This window comes from Manacus candei, unplaced genomic scaffold (genome assembly GCF_025592945.1).
Source record: "Manacus candei isolate 608988 ecotype Guabito, Panama unplaced genomic scaffold, ASM2559294v1 h1tg000065l, whole genome shotgun sequence".
Taxonomy (NCBI): domain Eukaryota; kingdom Metazoa; phylum Chordata; class Aves; order Passeriformes; family Pipridae; genus Manacus; species Manacus candei.
Genome location: NW_026138113.1, coordinates 9,316,890 through 9,334,935, shown reverse-complemented (window position 1 = coordinate 9,334,935; position 18,046 = coordinate 9,316,890). Strand labels below are relative to the sequence as shown.

Here is an 18,046-nt window from a genome sequence, read left to right as displayed (position 1 = left end):
AAGTTCAGATTTTTGTGAGCTGCTGGTATCAGTATGTTGAGAGCTGGGTATTGGATAGTAGAGCAGCAGTACTGAGCTGTGACAGGAGGAGGAGGAAGTTGGTTGTGAGGGTCTTGGTCAGTGTGCAGGGAAAGGGGAAAATGAAGTGACAGCACTATTTATTTTAGAAGTAGTAAAGCTTCACTGAACTGGCCTTCCATGAGCAGGCAAACTTGAGAGAAGGTTATTTTTTACTCCAGAAGACAACATGGAATTTGCAGGGAAAGCAATATTCTCTGTGGAAAAAGATCCTTTTTCTGTCTCAATTTTGTTGTCATTCAGAATCAGGTATTTGGCCCTTAACTGGTTGTCCTAGGATTTGTTCTAGCTGCATGTGTTTAATTGGATAGATTGTTAATGTGTTGGAGCACAACCTGCTGACAAGTGTGAGAGGAAATAGAGTGGGAGGAACCTGCAGGAAATTCTGTTGTCCCCATTCTCTTCTTGACTATGAACTGTAGAGCTCTTGGCTTGGCCCAGGTCTGTGACACCAAGCCCAGCCCACAACTCCAGCAAAGATTCCTCTGTCTCAGTTCCAGCAGGAAGGGGTTCCTCGATTTTGCTGCTGCTGTTCAGTGGGGAGGCAAAGGGCCAATCTTCCTTCACAGTAACAAGGCAATGATACATCTTTTCACAGCTCTCTTAAAAGCTGCTAAAAAAAAAAAAAGAGTAGAAGGAAAACCCTTCACAAGATGACATGCTTCACACCCACTGTGTAATCCTGTAACTTGCTGTGTCTGGGAACTTCCCAGAGGATCTGCAGGAGCTCTGGGAGATCTCACCAAAACACAGGAGTGCCCTGGTCTTTCTTGTGCCGTGATGTTAGTCCTTGGCATGCAGCTAGGCAAAGTGACTGCTGATGGACTGTCCCTTGCATTATGAGACCAATTTAATTCCCAGTTCTGTCTTGAGTTCCTGAAACATTTGTCCCATTGAGCTTACAAACTCAGAATGATACACCGGGTAGGTGTCAGGCTTAACGTTGCTGGGTGGTGTAATAATAGAGACTTAATACAATCACTGCTAATTCTGAGATGTCTTTAGTGAACAGTAGATTAATGCATTTCAAGGTAAAAAGGTATTTCATAAACAGCTATTTTTGTTGTTGCCTAAAATGTAATGTAAAATTAACATGCAGTAATCATCACTGTTTGTAAATTGGACGTGAATGCTCTGAGTCCTGAGACTGTCTTCACTGAAGAGCCTCTCCCTCAAACATGAGGCATCGTACATGGAGGAAAAAGTGTCCAGCTCCTGGGAATTCACAGACCTAAGAAAAGTTAATGCCCCTGCAAAGTTTTGGGTGTCAGTTAAATGTCATTGTCCTTGTTGTTTCTTATGTTCTTTAAAGCAAAAGATGAAACAAAATTCACATTGATATGAGATGGCACAAATCATCTGAGCTGAAAGGATTTGGAGGGTTTGAGAATGGGTGAACACCAAAATTGTGATTAGGCAGCAGGAAGTAATTTATAATTCACTTCACTGCTGTACTTGGAGAACTTTCTAACTGCTTTGTCAACAGTAACATTTGATTTAATTTGGCCTGTGGGCAGCTGATGCCAGGAGGTGGCTGTATATCTCCCTGAGAGATTCACAAGTGTATGTTTGTGAAATCTTACTTGTCTACATATGCAGATTTATTAGGACATGGAATCTTTGGACTCTATAAAGAAGGACTTGCTTTTTATGCCAGGTACGTTATCTCTTGGAATGGGTGGAAGAAGACTTGGAAGATGAGGATGACACAGTCAGTACATCAAAACCAGAATTCTGCCATCCATTATGCCAGTGCTCAAAATGTGGGCCAGCACAAAAGGTTGGAATATTCATTCAGTAAAAAGATTAATTTATATTCTTTTAATGTAAGTTTTAGCTCCAGGGAAGTAGCATTCCTATGGCCCAGCACCTCTGTATCTCTGTTTAAAAAGAAACTAGCTATATACAGATCTTCACAGTTCATCTGGTGTCATGAAATTGTTCCTTTTTTCAATTGCACTGTTGAAAATTTTGGATACAGGAACAGTATTCAAAGACTTGCTCAATACCTAATGGAGTGAGAAAGCTTAACAGTTTGCTTTTAGAATATGTAGGCAACTTTGAATAATAATACTTTTCTAAGCCTCTGGTTCTTTTTTGTAGTTTACATTGCTAACTGTCACACTACTTACCTTAGTAATCAGTTTAGCAAGGAATACCTGCTAATCCTGTAATCAATGTAATGCTGATAAAGTCTTTTTTTAATTGCATGACATCTTTCCTACAGGCTACATCTAAAACCTCTGCAGAGATTAAATATAATTACAAAGACTTTGTTTTCAGTTGCAAAGACTTCCTTCCCTCTTATTTATCATGGACTGTAGAAGAGAATCAGGCTTTACAATACACTCTTTTCTTTTTTTTTTACACAAGGAATGATCCCAGTTTCTTGGAAATAGAAAACCAATTACTTGCTTCACATTCACACTGTGCTTTAGTCTCTGGTAACGGGTGTCCATGTGCCCTCAGTACAGAGATCATGTGCTAAAGATGCCAGAGCTTGAGACCATAAAGTTCATCTTATTGCTAACAGGGGAAGGAATGGCATCTGCTGTGCAATTTACTTGCCTGCTGAATGAGAAGAAGGAACTTGTTAACTAATTTTAACCCCCTGTGTTGGGCAGCACACACTGAAAAGCACACTGAGGACAGGCAGAATGACTGTCCAGCACTGTAATGTCAGGCACCCACAGTTTGTGAGAGGAGTGAAAGAAGGTGTTCTGTACTGCTGTGTAAGCTGTCTTGTAGATAGTTTCCTTATCTTGACTCCCTGTGGGAATCTGCTCTCTGGGCCAGTATTGCTTCCAGATGAGTAAAATTAATTTTAGTTTTTATCCTTATTACCTCAAGCTTCATGTAGCAGTAAAACAGGTGTGTAGTGTCTGTCTTGAATAGCATAAATGTCTGTATAAATGAAAGTAACTCATTAAAACTGACTAATATCCAGTATGAACATCCTAACAGCTGTATAAAACCTGTGAGTTTTACTTCTTCTCAACCTGTGCTGCTTTAGTCTCTTTTTAATATCATGAATACTTTTCCTGGAGCTTCTGTCTATGAAGTTATCGTGTTGGAAGAGAGAACAATAACATTGTTCTGTTCAAAAATATCACCCAGCTGCTCTGGTTTGCTGACTTTTCCTGGAGTCCTCAAGTTAGGCTCTGTAGCAGAAGTTCTTGTAACATCCATCTCCCTGGTTTGTATAAGCTTAGCAGGTATTTGGCTGCTCTTTGGTTAAACAGAAAGTAGCATGATTGTTTTTATAGTTTCGTGGTGTCTTTTCCTCAACAGAAATTTTCCAGGATCTCTGCCAATGGGCTGGGAGTGAACGTTTCCAACCAGGATGGTTTTACCCCGCTGCACATGGCAGCGCTGCACGGGCGCTCCGAGCTCGTCTCGCTCCTGCTGAAACACGGGGCCAGTGTCAGTGCCAAGAACGCAAAACACGCAGCTCCTCTTCACCTGGCCTGCCAGAAAGGGCACTTCCAGGTAACTCGTCCTCTAAATAAAGCTGTTGGACGCTTAGTCACCAGCAAAAAAGCTGCTGTGGGAAATTATCAACAAGACTAAACCAGTAACAGAGAAAATTAGTTCGGGATTCTGCTTTTCCTTTCAGTGTCTAAAATCTCCAGGTGGAAAGGGGATCTTTCAGCTGAAACTGTTTCAGTAGACACCTTTTCTTACTAAATGATCTGAAATACTGGTTTAATGCAAGTGCTGCCAAAAGCTACTGTCATACTTCAGACACTTTAAAAATGCCTTGTGCAGCTGAATCTTCCTGTGTATGTTCCTCTATACCTTCTCTTCAAGGAGGTTATGTGCACCTCTTGGTATCTTCAGTAGCCACAGTATTAAATATTTGCTGTGTTTTCGACTCATGAGCCAGTTTGAGCTCTGAGGGTAGCAGATAACCTCGTCCCTCACTGAGGGTAGGGTTTTAATACAGGAGGAAGAATAAGTGAGAGGGGAAGAATAACAGTCCTGAAAAAGCAGGGTCAGACAAGCAAATGGGAAGATGCAGAAAAGTGGAAAACTAGGGTTATAAGAATAAGGAGCTGAGGACTGCAGGAGGAAAAAAGAACTGTGAAGATGATGGGAAGACAAAAGCACTAGGGAAGCAAGAAAAAACAAGAATACAACTTGCACTTGTAGGTTAATGAAGGTTAGTTCATGGGATATTTACAACATAAAGAACTCCTTCCAAGCATTCTTATGAGTTGAGAAAAGTCTGATGGGTACTGCTGCTGTGGTAGTTTGGTTTTGATCTTTGGGTTAGTTATTGGTTATGTATATTTTCTACATAACTCGAGTTTTATTTTCTGACCTTTCTTGAAGTTGCTTAAGTTTTGGGTTTTTTTAAAAGTGTGTGTTAAAATTAATCTGATAGGAAGAGTTGTTTGTGGTTGTCATCTCTTTGGCAAATGTGACACTTGTTTTCTCCATCCTTTTTTCTTCCATCCCTTTCTCAATCTAGATTTCCAGAAAAATGGTTTAAAAAAGTAGGGGAGGCTTTCACTGCATGATTGTGGTTAGCTGGTATCTTAAATTAAAAAGTTTTTTCTTTCCATAGGTGGTAAAGTGTCTGATGGATTACAATGCTAAACAAAACAAAAAGGATATATATGGAAATACTCCTTTAATTTATGCATGCTTGAATGGCCACTACGAGACTACTGCCCTGTTGTTACAGGTAAGATCACTGAAAACAGAATGTTCAGAGTGGTATTTCTCATGTTGTATCTGTGCTTACCCAGTACTCAGGATCAGTATTTTTAGTTTGACCTTTTTCTGTCAAAACTGCTCAGAGAAAAAAGGAAGAGGGTTTGTTAACTCACTCTTTTCAATGCCTTCCCTTCACAGATTTTAATTACATAAATATTACCTTACTATTGTACAGTTAGCTGTTTTTATGGAACTTTTATGTGGCAGGTGTTGGGTTTTCTGGCTTATGATTCTATCCCATAGGAGTTTTTATTGTGGTTTTGGGGGGGTTTTAAGTATCTCCTAAACTTGGACTGTATAGTAGATATATGCAAAAATGAAGTGAGCTGATCCAGGAAGTTGTGGTTATGAGGGAGGAGGAAATAATATGATCAGATGGCTTATGGTGACTGCAGAGGACTGTGCTGCCTTGTCCTTGTTCCTACATGGGAAAGGAGAGGAAAACAGAACAATGTGCCATCTCCAGTCCGTGCTACCCTGCCTTTTTAAGTGGGATTTCATTTTGCTGTCCATCCAGCGTGGAGCCTCTGTGAACCTTTCCAATGCCAAGGGCAACACAGCCCTGCACGAGGCCGTGGTGGGGAGGAAGGAGGCCCTGGTGGAGCTGCTCCTGCAGAACGGGGCCCTGACGCACCTGAGGAACGACAGGAGCTGCACCCCTGCAGACTGTGCTGAGCCCGTGAGTGCAGGCACCTCCATCCCCAAAGTTCCCTGTGCACAACGTGGGGAAAGGCAGCAAATAGAAGTGTTTGCCAGGACAATGTTTGCCAGACTTCTGTACTGAACAATCACGTGCGGTGCAAAGACTTCAGATGCCTGTTCACTGTACAACGTACAAATGATTATATGAAACCTCTTTCTAAAATAAGTTATCCTAGGCAAAAAGGATGAGTCTAGAAAGAGTGAAAGCACACATGTAAATAAAAATTACATTAAATTATGTAATGGCAGAGAGAGCAGAAGAAATGCTGGCAAATGAACACCTTTCACTAATCAGTTGCACTGCCAGCAATCTTCCTTTTTCCACCCACCACCTTCTGCCCTTCAAACCTTTTCATACCTTTTATCTTGCAATAGATAACTGTGAGCTTCCCTTTTATTAATAGCAATAACATTCTCATTCTGTCTAATATTAAATGATAAAGAATTTTTTCATCCTTAAGGGATTTGATGCATGGTCCCTCTCTTTATATGCTTAAATAGCCTGAGATGTAGCATAATGACCACTAAGTTCTGTACTGAATCAATTTTAGTATGTATATTACTGTTTGAACTGAAATTAGCTTAACCATAAATTATATAGTTTAAAATAAGAGGTCAAGGCTACTAAATCATCGCTCTGGTACAGTGCAACTGGTGGAACACTGATTTTGCCCCTACTCAAAATGATACAACTTCAGGTTGATGTTTATAATGAGATATTTTCATGTGTGTTACATTCATTTTGGCAGCAATTAATTGACACACTCTGCACAGACTAAAATCCTAAATTGTACTGATGTTTTTCTTTAATAATGGTGAAAAATATGGAAACTCTTAAAATGAAGAACTCAAATATCATGAAGTTGCTGGAAGCAGCACCAAGCTCTGTACCCACATCAGCAGAAGGAGAGAAGGAGAGTGAGCAGCATGCTACTGTCAAGATAAGGAAAAAAGGTACCTGTCATATTTCCACTGGTATGAATAAAAAGGGATTTAGGAATTCATATGCAAATACATCAAATATTTAATGTAATTGATTTAGATATGATTAAAGAACTGTCAATTATTTTGCATATTTATGATAGGTAGCACCTAGAATACTGTAACTGCAGCAGACTTTGGATTATACTCATGACATTGCTGCAAACTTAGTTTTCACTTTTTTGGGGTATCTATGCAAATTTCACATACAGAAGCATTTAAAGTTAAAAAACACACCACATTTGAGATTATATAATTAACCATGTATTAACTGTGCATTTCAGTGCAAAGTAAAAGAGGTTTAAATGACTTTGTCATTTAATTTGCCCTGAAACAGGTCAGGGAGTGACTCTTCATTCATTGCTGTCTCTCATATTTTGGGACAGAAATAAGAGCTAGAGAGGGAACTGTCTGAACCTTTCAGCACAGTTTGCAGAGGACTTTGAGCAGTGGCAGGATGTGGCACAGCCTCAGTCAGTGTGCAGGGACACGTGGCACAGAGTGACAGTGCAGCTGAGCTGCTGCAGTGCCTTATGGCCACGGGAGAGAGGGGTTACCATCCCTCCTCCCCTCTCACCCTCTCATCTGGGTTATCCACTGCTCCCCTTGTGCTGGCTCACAAGTGTTTCAGGTGCATTTTGAAGCTGGTAGAGTTCACTAACCTGGGGCAAGGGACATAACAAGTTTTGTGCTGAGCCAGGCAGAAAGAGGACAGGGAGGCTGCAGAGCAGGAACTAGGAAGATGAGGAGCAGGAGTGCCCATTTCAGCGTCCATGAGTTTTCAAAATAACTCTTGCATTCTACCCTTGGAAAGATTGTGAATGTCTGGTTAATGGAAAGCCACAGTTAATCACAATGTGCTGATGCCTAAAATTGAGATAGTTCTTTCAAATATTATGAGAACAGTTCTAAAAGAACAATTGAAGATATGTTTGGCATCTGTATGTTAATTCAGGTTTGTAAAACTTCACAGTCTCTGCAGAAGCTTGGCCAGTCATGCTAATCTGATGAAGAATGTTTACTCCTGCGAATTAAAATGCTTTAAAATTTCCAAAGTCAAATTGCCACTCTGAGTCAAGTTAGTACTGTTACAGTTTTACTGTAAAATTTAAAATCTAATGTCAGAAGAGACCACTTTTCGTTCAGAACTGTGTTTTTTTTAATTCCTAAGCGTGACTCAGTTGTAATTTTAGCTGCCTGTTCTTTTAAACCCCCAGTGCATTCTAAGCCCTGTGAGAAAGCCGATGATCCCATAAGCAGACAACTTCAACTGGTCCAATCAATTAACAGATTTAACAAGTAAGCAGAGGAGCTTCCTCAGAGTATGTTTGTTGTTTCCCATACATGAACAAGAAATACAGCTGCTAATAAAGCCCAGAGAGGGCCAGTCATGGTGACACATCACATGCTGGTGTGACAGTGGATGTTAATCCCCCAAGGCTTGCACGTTCACATCCCCAGGCAGATGTTCTGGGCACGAAATGCTCACTGGGAGTTGAAGGAGCACTTACAAGTGTATTTAAAATGTATTTAAAATTGGGTTTGCACTAATACTTGGTGTACCATCATTTAAGGGTTTCAGAGCCAGACAGCTTTAGAAATGTAATGTTAGTGTTCACTCATTGGTTGGGGTTTGCTTATTATATTTTTTAATGTTAATATTTATTCTGTAGTAAAATACAGGGAAGGTGGTGTAAGGGAGCAGCCTGTCTCTGGTGAGAGAGTTCCACCTTGTGGAGCTTCTGTGATAGAGGCTTTTATGAAAGGCTTATGTAAAGACATTTAATCTCTTTCATTTCTTTAAAATTTTCTTTAGAGAAAAACATTTACGGAGAACAATAACAAGAGATAAAAGTGTCCCTAATTTTGACTATCAGTTACTGCACCAGGTAAGTGGAAATACTTGCTTGAATTATTTGTATAATATAGCAAATATGTTTGTTTTCTATTACTATGGGTACATATAAGGGGAAAGTTTCTTTACTAGTGATGGGTGCTGAGTCACTTGACCTGTTTGGCAAATTGCTACTGGTTCATCGTTGTTCAAACTTCAGTGGTGCTCTTCAATAACACCTCTTAAACACCTTATTCTTACTTTTAAACCTCCTAAGCCTCTTATTGCAGGCTTCATCTCTTGTTTTCTGTGTCATTACAGCAAAACCTAGGACTGAAAAACGATGCACGTTGTAGGAGCTGTAGCCAAGCAGGGATGCTTTTGGCAAGAGACACATTTTTCAGTAGATTAAAATCAGGGCTTGCATAAATCTGCTTGTAAGAGGAGGAGACTGCCTGCAAGGGTGACAGCAAAGTGCATGTTGCATTGTCAGCTGTGACACAAATATATGTGATAGATCCATCTCTGCTGGGGGGTGTGGTGGCACCCCACACCAACCTGACTGCTGGATGCTGCTCTTCACCCAGAGCATGTGCTCCCTCTTCCTCCTTACACTGCCTTTGGCTCTTGTTGCACCTTCTGCTGAATCATGTCAGCACTCTTAAATCAAGAGAAAAACTAACCTGTCCAAAACAAAGCAGGTTTGACCAGGTTAGTCCAGCAGCTGCCCGTCATTAGATTGACACAGCCTTGGAAATGCAGGCTCTGCTCCTCATGTCCATCTAGAAAATGGGATACTGTTCTATTTCAGAGCCCCTAGCAGACTGAACATTTGCAGAGAGCCTCGAGAATGCCAAATAATGCTATAAAGCTGTAATATTTTTTACTTCTTGTATTAATGATAATATTCCACTACTTAATTAAACGTGGGATTTAGATTTTATAACTGTGGCTCACTGAATGCAGTGTGTCATGTCATTACACAGGTGTCAAAAAACTAATGTGACCATGAAACACAGCTCTTCAGCCATGTGCTGTGGTGAGTTCATACAGCTGTGGCTGTACAATGAATTCACGAGCCACACAGCTCTCAGTTGTGCCAGTAATCAAGGAGAGCCACCCCCTCTGTAAAGGAAAAATCAGGAGCAGGTGTGGAAATGGAAGATACAATAGTTGGAATGACCAAAAAGAGGCATTAAGGGAGGAGGGGGAAGGGTGGGTGTCTCTTCCCTCACCAGTAACAACTGGAAGCAGGGAAATTTTGCCTTTACCTTCAGCAGTGCCTGGTTGACCGTGTCTGTATTGCTACTTCCATGTTTCTTAATAGTAAAAGAAAGGGCTGTTAATTTCAGGTACCTTGAGACTTGCACTACAAAAGGTGTTTAGAAGAGTTAGGATGATGTTGGGATACCGCAGTGAAAATAAGTTTTGGAATGCCTGTTCTGTTTTCAGTTCTGGTACTGATGTGGCCTCTTCTTATTTTTTCATATATAGCCAAAGTATAATTACTCTCCTACAAAGCCTGCCATTTTTAATCCTTTGCTGCAATCTCAGTATAAAGAATACCATGCAATTGATGTGATAATTATAACACCATATTCATTTTACTTCTTTGTAATGAAGAAAGTAGGTAATGCTCTTCACATCCCCTTCCTCTCTCCTCACAGATGGCTATTAAAAGCTTTGATAAAACCAAGTTAAAGTCTGTGGGAACGCTGGCCCAGAGCAGAGTTGAGGGTGTGGACAGGGGAAGCAGTGGTGAGTTTGTGGAACACGATGACACGATGGAAGTTCCTCACAGGAGCAAGTTAATGCAGCGGAGACACACGGTTAACGTGCCCCTTCCAGCAGAGGATGGCAGTGACAGTGGTTCATCCAGCCCTGGAAGTCTGGGTGGTTCTCAGTCACAAGACTGCTGTGAGGACTCCATTTCAGATCACTGAATTTGATGCCAAAAGCTGAGGAACTCGGTGGTGTGAGTTTTGTTAACCTTTCACTGTGTGTCAGAGACATCAGTGCCACTCGCAGGCCTGTGCTCAGAGCAGAGGACAGGACAGCTCTGCAGCACAAACTGAATGTTTTAGCACTTTGAAGACTGACTCCTGTTTATGGTGGAGGTAACTAACAGCCAGATCATTACTGATCTCACAAACAGGGACATACCAAGATGTAGACAGCAGAATTACTTTCCTATCCTACTTAGCACTTATTAAAAAATTCTATGTAACAGTAAACCAAATGAAACCCTGTATTGTATTTTTCAGCCACCCACTTTGTTTTAAAAGTCTTTGAATAATTTTTGCATTTTTCAGTTTTTATCACTACATTGAGAATATATTTATATATATATATAAAAAGATATATTGGATAACAAGGTATTTATTGCCAGAGATAACTGAAATGTCTCTATTTTTATTGTAATGTTACAAACCATTATAGTATATATTTCTGTATAGTTCAGTAGCTGGGCAGACAATAGTGCATAACATCTGCAGCACTGCATTATTAATGTGAAGGGATGCAATCCTTGCTGATTCCTTGGCAATGCTCCCCTGTATTAGAGCTGCAGCATCAAGTTCCTACACAGGAGCCAAAATACTGGGGAAAAAGTAGAGAGCCCTTGACAAAGCTGAACTTTGGACTTGGCTGTTCACAGCCTAATAAAAAACAATGCAGAAGCGTGTAGGGACACACAAAATAGTTGGGTTTTCCCTTCCTCTAAAGCAAGTAATGCCAAAATGCACCACTGTTCATGATTCTGAACCTGGGCAACATCTGCAGACAGAACTGCTTAGGAGCCTGCTCTGGACTGCTCTTAAAAAGGTGACATTCCCATATGAAAGGTACTTCTCTCATCAGTTGGTTGGAATAGGCCAAATCCCACCCCATTCCCTGAGGTGATCTCTGAAAGATCACAGGGAACTATGAGGTGGCTGCTTAGATTTCAACTTCATTTTCCACTGTTCAGTTATGTGTAAATAGCACAAGCCAGGTTTGACACTGCAGGATTTTTTATTCTTGGCTCATCACATCCAGCTTGCCTTTTATTTCTATTTCCAAACTATTTGTATGGATAATTTTCTTTTAACTGTGGTATTAGTAACCTGCCTGGCAAAGTACAAAGCTGGAAGACAGACTGATGGGTTTTTCAAATAACTTTTTAATCTAAGAGTTAAAATGTCAAATGACATTTGGATTTGATGGTAATGTGTTTATTTTTCTAATAATTTATGAGTTCATATGATTTTCTGATGTGCCTTGGATTTGTGCCAAATGATAGAAAGCAAAAACTAGTAAAATAACTTGAAAAATGCTGTTTTCTTTGAGTCCTTTTGTCCAAGCATTGATCTGTTGTGCAGATTTCCTTGCTTGGTTTTTTTAGGCATTTGAAGACTTCACCTTGTATCCAGCTGTAAACTGAAGGATCTCCTGGAATTTACTCTTTAGTTCAATATGATTTTCTTCCCTCCCACATTCACGGATTATTAGGTTGTGTGGTTTTGGATTTAAGGCACAGAGGTGTACAAAATATAATATTGTTAGTGAGATTGAACATTTTCATATAACCTCCTTTTCCAGCTCTACATTCACATTAAAAAAAAAAAAGGATGGATGTTCAGCTCTTACAAGCCAAAAGACCTGAAAGGAAAGAGACAAACCAGGTTTTCTTCCCTCTTGTGACACTGTAGATGACCCAGAGTAAGTCACTTGTCCTTACCTGTAAGAATAACCTCGATATTCAAGAAAAATTCCAGATCTAGTCCAAATGAAACAAAAATAACAACTGCTTAATACTTTTTTTAACCACATTCACACAAGATGAAAAACACCCACTAGTGCTCACTTGAAATAATTTTATTCTGTTCCAAAAAACACTGCAGGTGGAATCATACATGATCCTGTTATGTCAGATAAGGGGTCTGTGGTGGTAGAGTGTTTATCAACACATTACAGTATTTATCCTACTAACTTCCATAACCATATTTTTGAATAAAGGTGTAGCACAAGTTCAGTTTTAATTTATGCATGCAGGAGTTGCAGAAAGTTTAGGAAAATGGTCTTTTTTTTTTTTTCCAGTAAGAAACACTCCAGCCATTTGATAAAAGTGGAGGTAGTTTTAAGAACATATGATACCAAGTGTCTGAACAGTGCTGTTACACAGTTAACTTGCTTTTTTGGAGATAGCCCAATAACTTCACAGAGCAGTGGTTCAGCTGTTTGCTGTTACCATTTCTTTACACAGACTGCCTGATATGGAGTCCCCTGATCCAAACAGTATTTGATGCCTTCACTTTATTTTTAAATTTCTACTAAGGAGTTGAGAGCCATTGAATGGCTCAACAGGGGTCCTTCAGGGGCTCAGGAAATCTCCTTTCTAACACTTCTGGGACTTGGAGGCAAGATTTTAAACTCCTGGAGGGTGGCTGTTCCCAGCTTCTCACTTGGCTCCTGCTATGTTTGGTATCTCCACCAGCAGCAAGTTAAGTGTGTGCAGTGGCTGAAAGCAGAGCTTACACACTGAGTAAGGGGCAACAAAACATTCATGCTCATGAAGCTCATGAAGTGGGGAACCTTGCACTGCTCGGGGCTCTGAGACTACAAAAATTTAAGTTATAAAATCCCCCTTCTCAAATTTATTTTACAAGTTCATTTGTTGGCCTTTTATAATAATAATAATAATAAAAAAAAAAAGTGAAGAAGCGTAAACATGTTCAGGTCTTGCGTTCTGCCTGATACCAGCACGTTGCCCTTCTCCAGGCGTTCGTTTGGCAGCCTTACAGTGGTATCAATAATCGTCCTCTTCATCAGAATCCAGTACTCTCCTTCTGTTGAACTAAAATGAAACAGGTAAGGTGAAAATTGAGGGGTCACAGTAATTCCAGGCTGGCACGAGCCTTTCCCACTCTGCATTTGACAGTGCACTACCTGGAGCAGAACATCCCCCATCCCTCCTCTCCCCGTGGGGCTGCCAGTGTCACACCCCAGCTCAGATGTTCCTGCTCTGATTTCATCCCAGCACTCACCAGTGCAGGGCAGAGAGGTGGAAATACCAAGTTCTGCCCTGAACCAAACTGGTCCAATATCTGTTATTTTTCTGTTGTTTTGTAACAACATCACATTTAGGAAAGAGAGCTTACCTTCACTGTTGTTTTCTTTTCTGTTTGCTGACTCACTTTTTCAAGTATTTCTATCAAACCTTGTTCTGATACCTAGGAGAGTGAAAGACCAGCTGTACAAACACATTCTGAGAAATGCTTAGTATCAAAAACCAATGAATTGCAATTTCCTTTCTTATGAAAGGTTTTTGATGGAATTATATAATAATATTTAAAAGCTCTCAATTGCCTTTTCAGTTATTTAATTTACAGCTATGAGAAACATCCTTTTTTCTTTTTAGAGTGAATTGAGTTTGAAAATGAATATGTGTGAGAAAACTGGGAAAAGATACTCACCTTTCCAGCTAGCTGTCCAAATCTTGCCATCTGTATAAGATAATTCTCTACTGCTTTTGCTTTGTCTGGTTTCACAAGTGCTAAATTGCTTACTGCAATAAAAACAGGCTCTGCTCATTTGGGTTTAAAACATTCTCAAATACCTTCACCAAATAACTAAAAAGTGACAAATGTCCCTTTGAAATCATCTCCTTCATGCCAGGGTTATGAAATAAAATGAAAAAAGCATTTTCATTTATGCCAGACACAAGGCAGTTACATTTCTTACTTTAAAGTATTTGTTCATTATTAGATTAACCAATTTTTACTTTCCCTAAAATTCCTATTATTAATTAAAAAAAAATAATTGATTAACATTATTCAGATGTCAGTTAAATCCTCCCCTCCAATCACTGATATTGCTGCAAGTTTTATCTTCTCAGCAACAACAGTATTTTTCTAGTCTGGCTTCCATACAAGCACCTGCTGGATTTGAGCAGCACTGGAGTCCACTAGGTGAGAAATTTTGATTAGAAAGTTACTTGGATACTCACATCTTGCACGGGCTGCTTGATCAAGAACTTGGGCTAAAATAGTATTTCTTATCTCTGCTTCCCTGTAAGGGAAAATGGACCACACGTTAAAAGTGGGATTTCAAATACCTAAAATAACATGTACAGAACAGCAAACTACAGAACACTTTTGATTCATGGAAGATCACTTAAAACCTCATAGTTACATGATTTCTTTTACAGCTTTTCCTCTCACAGGCACTTCTATGTACATGGAAGTTACACAGCTGGCAATGTCTTCCAAGAAATCAAGATGGAATTTAATACTTACACCTTCTTACTGCTTATGATTACATCTCAGAGACTACCCACTTTGGATCCTGTGTTCAGTTCCATGTGGAATTCATCCTAAGGCAGTGTATGGTAAAGCAGGCACAAGGAATAGTCCTTGCAATGGCAAGACAAACCCAAACCTCATTATGTATTTGGCATTTTTCACTAAGTCTTCATATATTTGCAGTATTTGACTATCTGCAATTCTAGTTTATGCATTTCAGTCAATAAAAACTTGGACTGTGTGCCAAGTCAGCTCTTCAAACATTTGTTTTCAGCGTTCCCCTGAGCACAAATACTGAACACTGTTCCCACACAAAGCATTTTGTTTCATAGTTTTAACTGCAACAGCTATCCCAGAAAAACCAAACCAGCTAGGAAAGGCTGTTCCTGCTGCAGTAACAGAGCCAAACCCAAAGTGGTCACTCGGACAAAGCAGCAGTTTGAGAGGAGCTGTGCCAGCCTTCAAGATTTGTACCACGAACTCTTCCCAACCTTGAAGAGCCAAGGTGTTTTTTCCAACAACAAAACAAATGAGGGGGAGTCTTCCAAAGAAATTAAATACTAAAAAAAACCCAGAGTAAATGGTTAAAAATTATTATTAGATGCAAGACCAAAATTCAATAGTCTCATTGGTACCTCTGTTTTGCCTCCTGTTGCGATGGATCACCAGGAGGCTCCTAAGGAATGAGAGCGGAGTAAATACCACAGTCCAGGAACATTTCACACAGGACAGTCCATTTAAATATTCCAGCAGCATCCATGGAACATAAACCTGCCTGAACCCGCCTGGCCATGGATGAGATCCTGGAAATGGGAATCTGCTGCCCCAGCAAATAAAAATGCCACCCTCTGCTTTCCTCACAATGCAGCAATGCCAACAGTGGGATGAGTGCTGCTCCTGGATCTATCCACAGACTGCCTTCCCCTTAGGTGTAGGTTAATAAACTTCCCCAAAGCCCAGAAAACTGACAAAAGCATTATAAACCCATTAAGGTAAGTTAAGTGAAATTAAATTTAATGCTTTGTATTTATCAAAACAAAAGAAAACCCAATCCCAGCTGAGGTCAGAGAATCACAGAATCATGGAATATTCTGAGTTGGAAGGGACCCACAAGGATCATCAAGTCTAACTCCTGGAGCCAATGAAAAGACATTGAGGGGGGTTCTGCAAGAGTTGGTCCTGCATTAAATACTAATACATATGAAAAATAAAAGGGGACAAACTTCCAAGTCACTATTAGTGATGACTATTCACAAGCTAGCAACAAAGAGGAAAAACCTGAATTTTATGTAGAATCTGCACCTCAGATTTTACAGGTAACACTTAAAAGGGTGGAAGCAGGATGGGAAACTGTACAGAAAGAGAACAGGGCTGCTCAGAGGTCTGGGAGAGCCTTCACAGGGACAACAAAACTGCCAGTTCATATAAATCCATACAAAGATCTCCCAGGGGTGTCAGAGGATGGTGCCAGACTCTTTCCAGTGGTGCCCAGCGACAGGACAAGGAGAAATGGACACAAACTAAACCACAAGAAGTTCTACCTCAACAGGAAGAAAAACTTCTTCACCTTGAAGGTGGCAGAGCACTGGAAGCGCTGCCCAGGGAGGGCGTGGAGTGTCCCTCTCTGGAGACATTCCAAACCCACCTGGATGCGTTCCTGTGTCCCCTGCCCCGGGTGACCCTGCCTGGGCAGTGGGGTTGGACTGGGTGATCCCCAGGGGCCCCTTCCAACCTGAACCATGCCGTGACTCTTCAGCTCTGAAAACCGAGATGGCTGGAAGGTAATCCATGGAGCAGTGAGTGGTGTGGAGCAAGGTCGGGCGAGGGACCGCTCGTGTGCGGAACCTTCCGGGGCAGGAAGGCTGCCGAGGGGAGGTGACCGCGGGTCCCGGGCAGTGCCGATTGTAGCCAAGGCCCCCGGCACGGCCGGGCCGCGCCCCCTCAGTCACCAGAGGCCTCTCCTGTCCCCGCTCCCCTCCAGCCCCCCGGGGGCGTTCGCGCGCCCGCCGAGAGCGGCCCGGGCGGGGGCACGGGCGGTGCCTCACCCGGTCCCAGCTCTGATCTCCCCCATCTCTCACCCCGTGCCCAGCTCAGATCTCCCCCATCTCTCACCCGGTCCCAGCTCTGATCTCTCGCATCTCTCGCCCCGTGCCCAGCTCTGATCTCTCACCCCGTGCCCAGCTCTGATCTCCCCCATCTCTCACCCCGTGCCCAGCTCTGATCTCCCCCATCTCTCACCCCGTGCCCAGCTCTGCTCTCCCCCATCTCTCACCCCGTGCTCAGCTCTGATCTCCCCCATCTCTCACCCCGTGCTCAGCTCTGATCTCCCCCATCTCTCACCCCGTGCTCAGCTCTGATCTCTCCCATCCTCCGGGCCCTCAGTGCCTCCAGCTCCTCGTCCGCCATTGCTGAGGCCAGGCCCGCCCAGGCCCGAGCAATCCCCCGCCGAGCGCGGCGCCCGCGCCAGGCGCGGCCAATCGAGCGCCGATGGTGCAGGCAGGGCCGCCCGGAGCAGGGGACACGGGGACGTGTCCCGCTGGCTTTGGGATGTCTCCACGCCCTCCCTGGGCGGCTGTTCCAGTGCTCTGCCACCCTACATGGGAAGAAGTTCTTCCTCATGTTGAGGTGGAACTTGTTATGGTTTCATTCATGGCCATCGCTCCTCGTCCTGTCACTGGGAACCGCTGAGAGTCTGGGATTCCCCTGACACCCCTTGGACATTGGGTTGATGGGATCCCCTCTCTGTCTTCTCTTCTCCAAACTAAACACAGTCTCTCCCTGCCTGAGAGATTCTCCAGACTCAAAATCATCTCCGTGGCCCCTGCTGGACCCTCTCCAGCAGCTCCTGGTCTTTCCTGAGCTGCCCCTCTTTTGGGAGCTGCTGGTGTCGGGAGCCGGAATGGGATGGGGTCAGACCTGTGAGTGCCCTGTGTGTGAGCACACAGAGTGTAGGAGTCCTGGAATGGGATGGGGTCAGCCCCGTGAGTGCCCGGTGTGTGAGCACACAGGGTGTGTCCATTGTGTGTGTGATCCCAGGGAGCTGCTCCCAGGCTCCCAGAACACCAAGGGTTTGCTGTGTCCATTGGTACCAGTGACTCCACACCGTCACTGCTGTCCTTGGACTCGTGGCTCTGGGCTCTGGGTCTGCCACAGGCCCTCTGATTGCCTCTAAAATCCAGGCAGAGGGGCAGGATTTGGCCAAGCATCCCACAGGGGCAATATGGATTCGTCCTTCCCCACGCTCTGCTTGGCAGTGACTCCCCAAAAGCACCTCACTGTGCTGTACCCACTGCATCCCAGTCAGCAACAGGGACTGAAAGACATCCTGCCCCTCAGCCATGGCCCTGTCCCTGGAATCAAATAAAAACAAAAAACCCAAGCAAAAAAAAACCCAAAAGAAAACAAAACCAAACAAATGCACAAAACCAAACAAAACCCCACCAAAAAA

The 18,046-nt window shown here is 42.4% G+C and overlaps 2 protein-coding genes across 9 annotated transcripts in view; one reads left to right on the top strand and one right to left on the bottom strand.

Moving 5' to 3' along the window:
• ANKRD27 (ankyrin repeat domain 27) overlaps window positions 1–12,073 on the top strand; it is a 54,690-nt gene extending 42,617 nt beyond the window's left edge. For 5 of the 6 annotated variants that reach the window (XM_051806005.1, XM_051806006.1, XM_051806007.1 and 2 more), the window contains exons 22-29: window positions 1,736–1,858; window positions 3,370–3,567; window positions 4,649–4,768; window positions 5,318–5,479; window positions 6,348–6,456; window positions 7,701–7,782; window positions 8,300–8,372; window positions 9,985–12,073. In XM_051806005.1, coding sequence (XP_051661965.1) covers window positions 1,736–1,858; window positions 3,370–3,567; window positions 4,649–4,768; window positions 5,318–5,479; window positions 6,348–6,456; window positions 7,701–7,782; window positions 8,300–8,372; window positions 9,985–10,260 — 1,143 coding nt within the window. In that variant the 3' untranslated portion in view covers window positions 10,261–12,073. The remainder of the gene's footprint in view (window positions 1–1,735; window positions 1,859–3,369; window positions 3,568–4,648; window positions 4,769–5,317; window positions 5,480–6,347; window positions 6,457–7,700; window positions 7,783–8,299; window positions 8,373–9,984) is intronic. The other variant, XM_051806009.1, reaches the window with a different exon arrangement.
• An 84-nt stretch (window positions 12,074–12,157) lies between these two features.
• On the bottom strand, window positions 12,158–17,047 carry PDCD5 (programmed cell death 5). Of its 3 annotated transcripts, none has more exons than XM_051806023.1 (6): window positions 16,939–17,047; window positions 15,234–15,274; window positions 14,304–14,365; window positions 13,771–13,862; window positions 13,456–13,527; window positions 12,158–13,151 (listed from the first exon to the last, which is right to left on the bottom strand). In XM_051806023.1, the coding sequence occupies exons 1-6, from the start codon at window positions 17,002–17,004 to the stop codon at window positions 13,104–13,106; spliced, it is 381 nt and encodes a 126-aa protein (XP_051661983.1). In that variant the 5' UTR covers window positions 17,005–17,047; the 3' UTR covers window positions 12,158–13,103. The 3 variants fall into 3 exon arrangements, with proteins under 3 accessions (XP_051661983.1, XP_051661984.1, XP_051661986.1); XM_051806024.1 differs by having other exon boundaries at window positions 16,905–16,974; XM_051806026.1 differs by lacking the exon at window positions 16,939–17,047 and adding an exon at window positions 16,871–16,897.
• Between the last annotated feature and the right edge of the window lie 999 nt (window positions 17,048–18,046).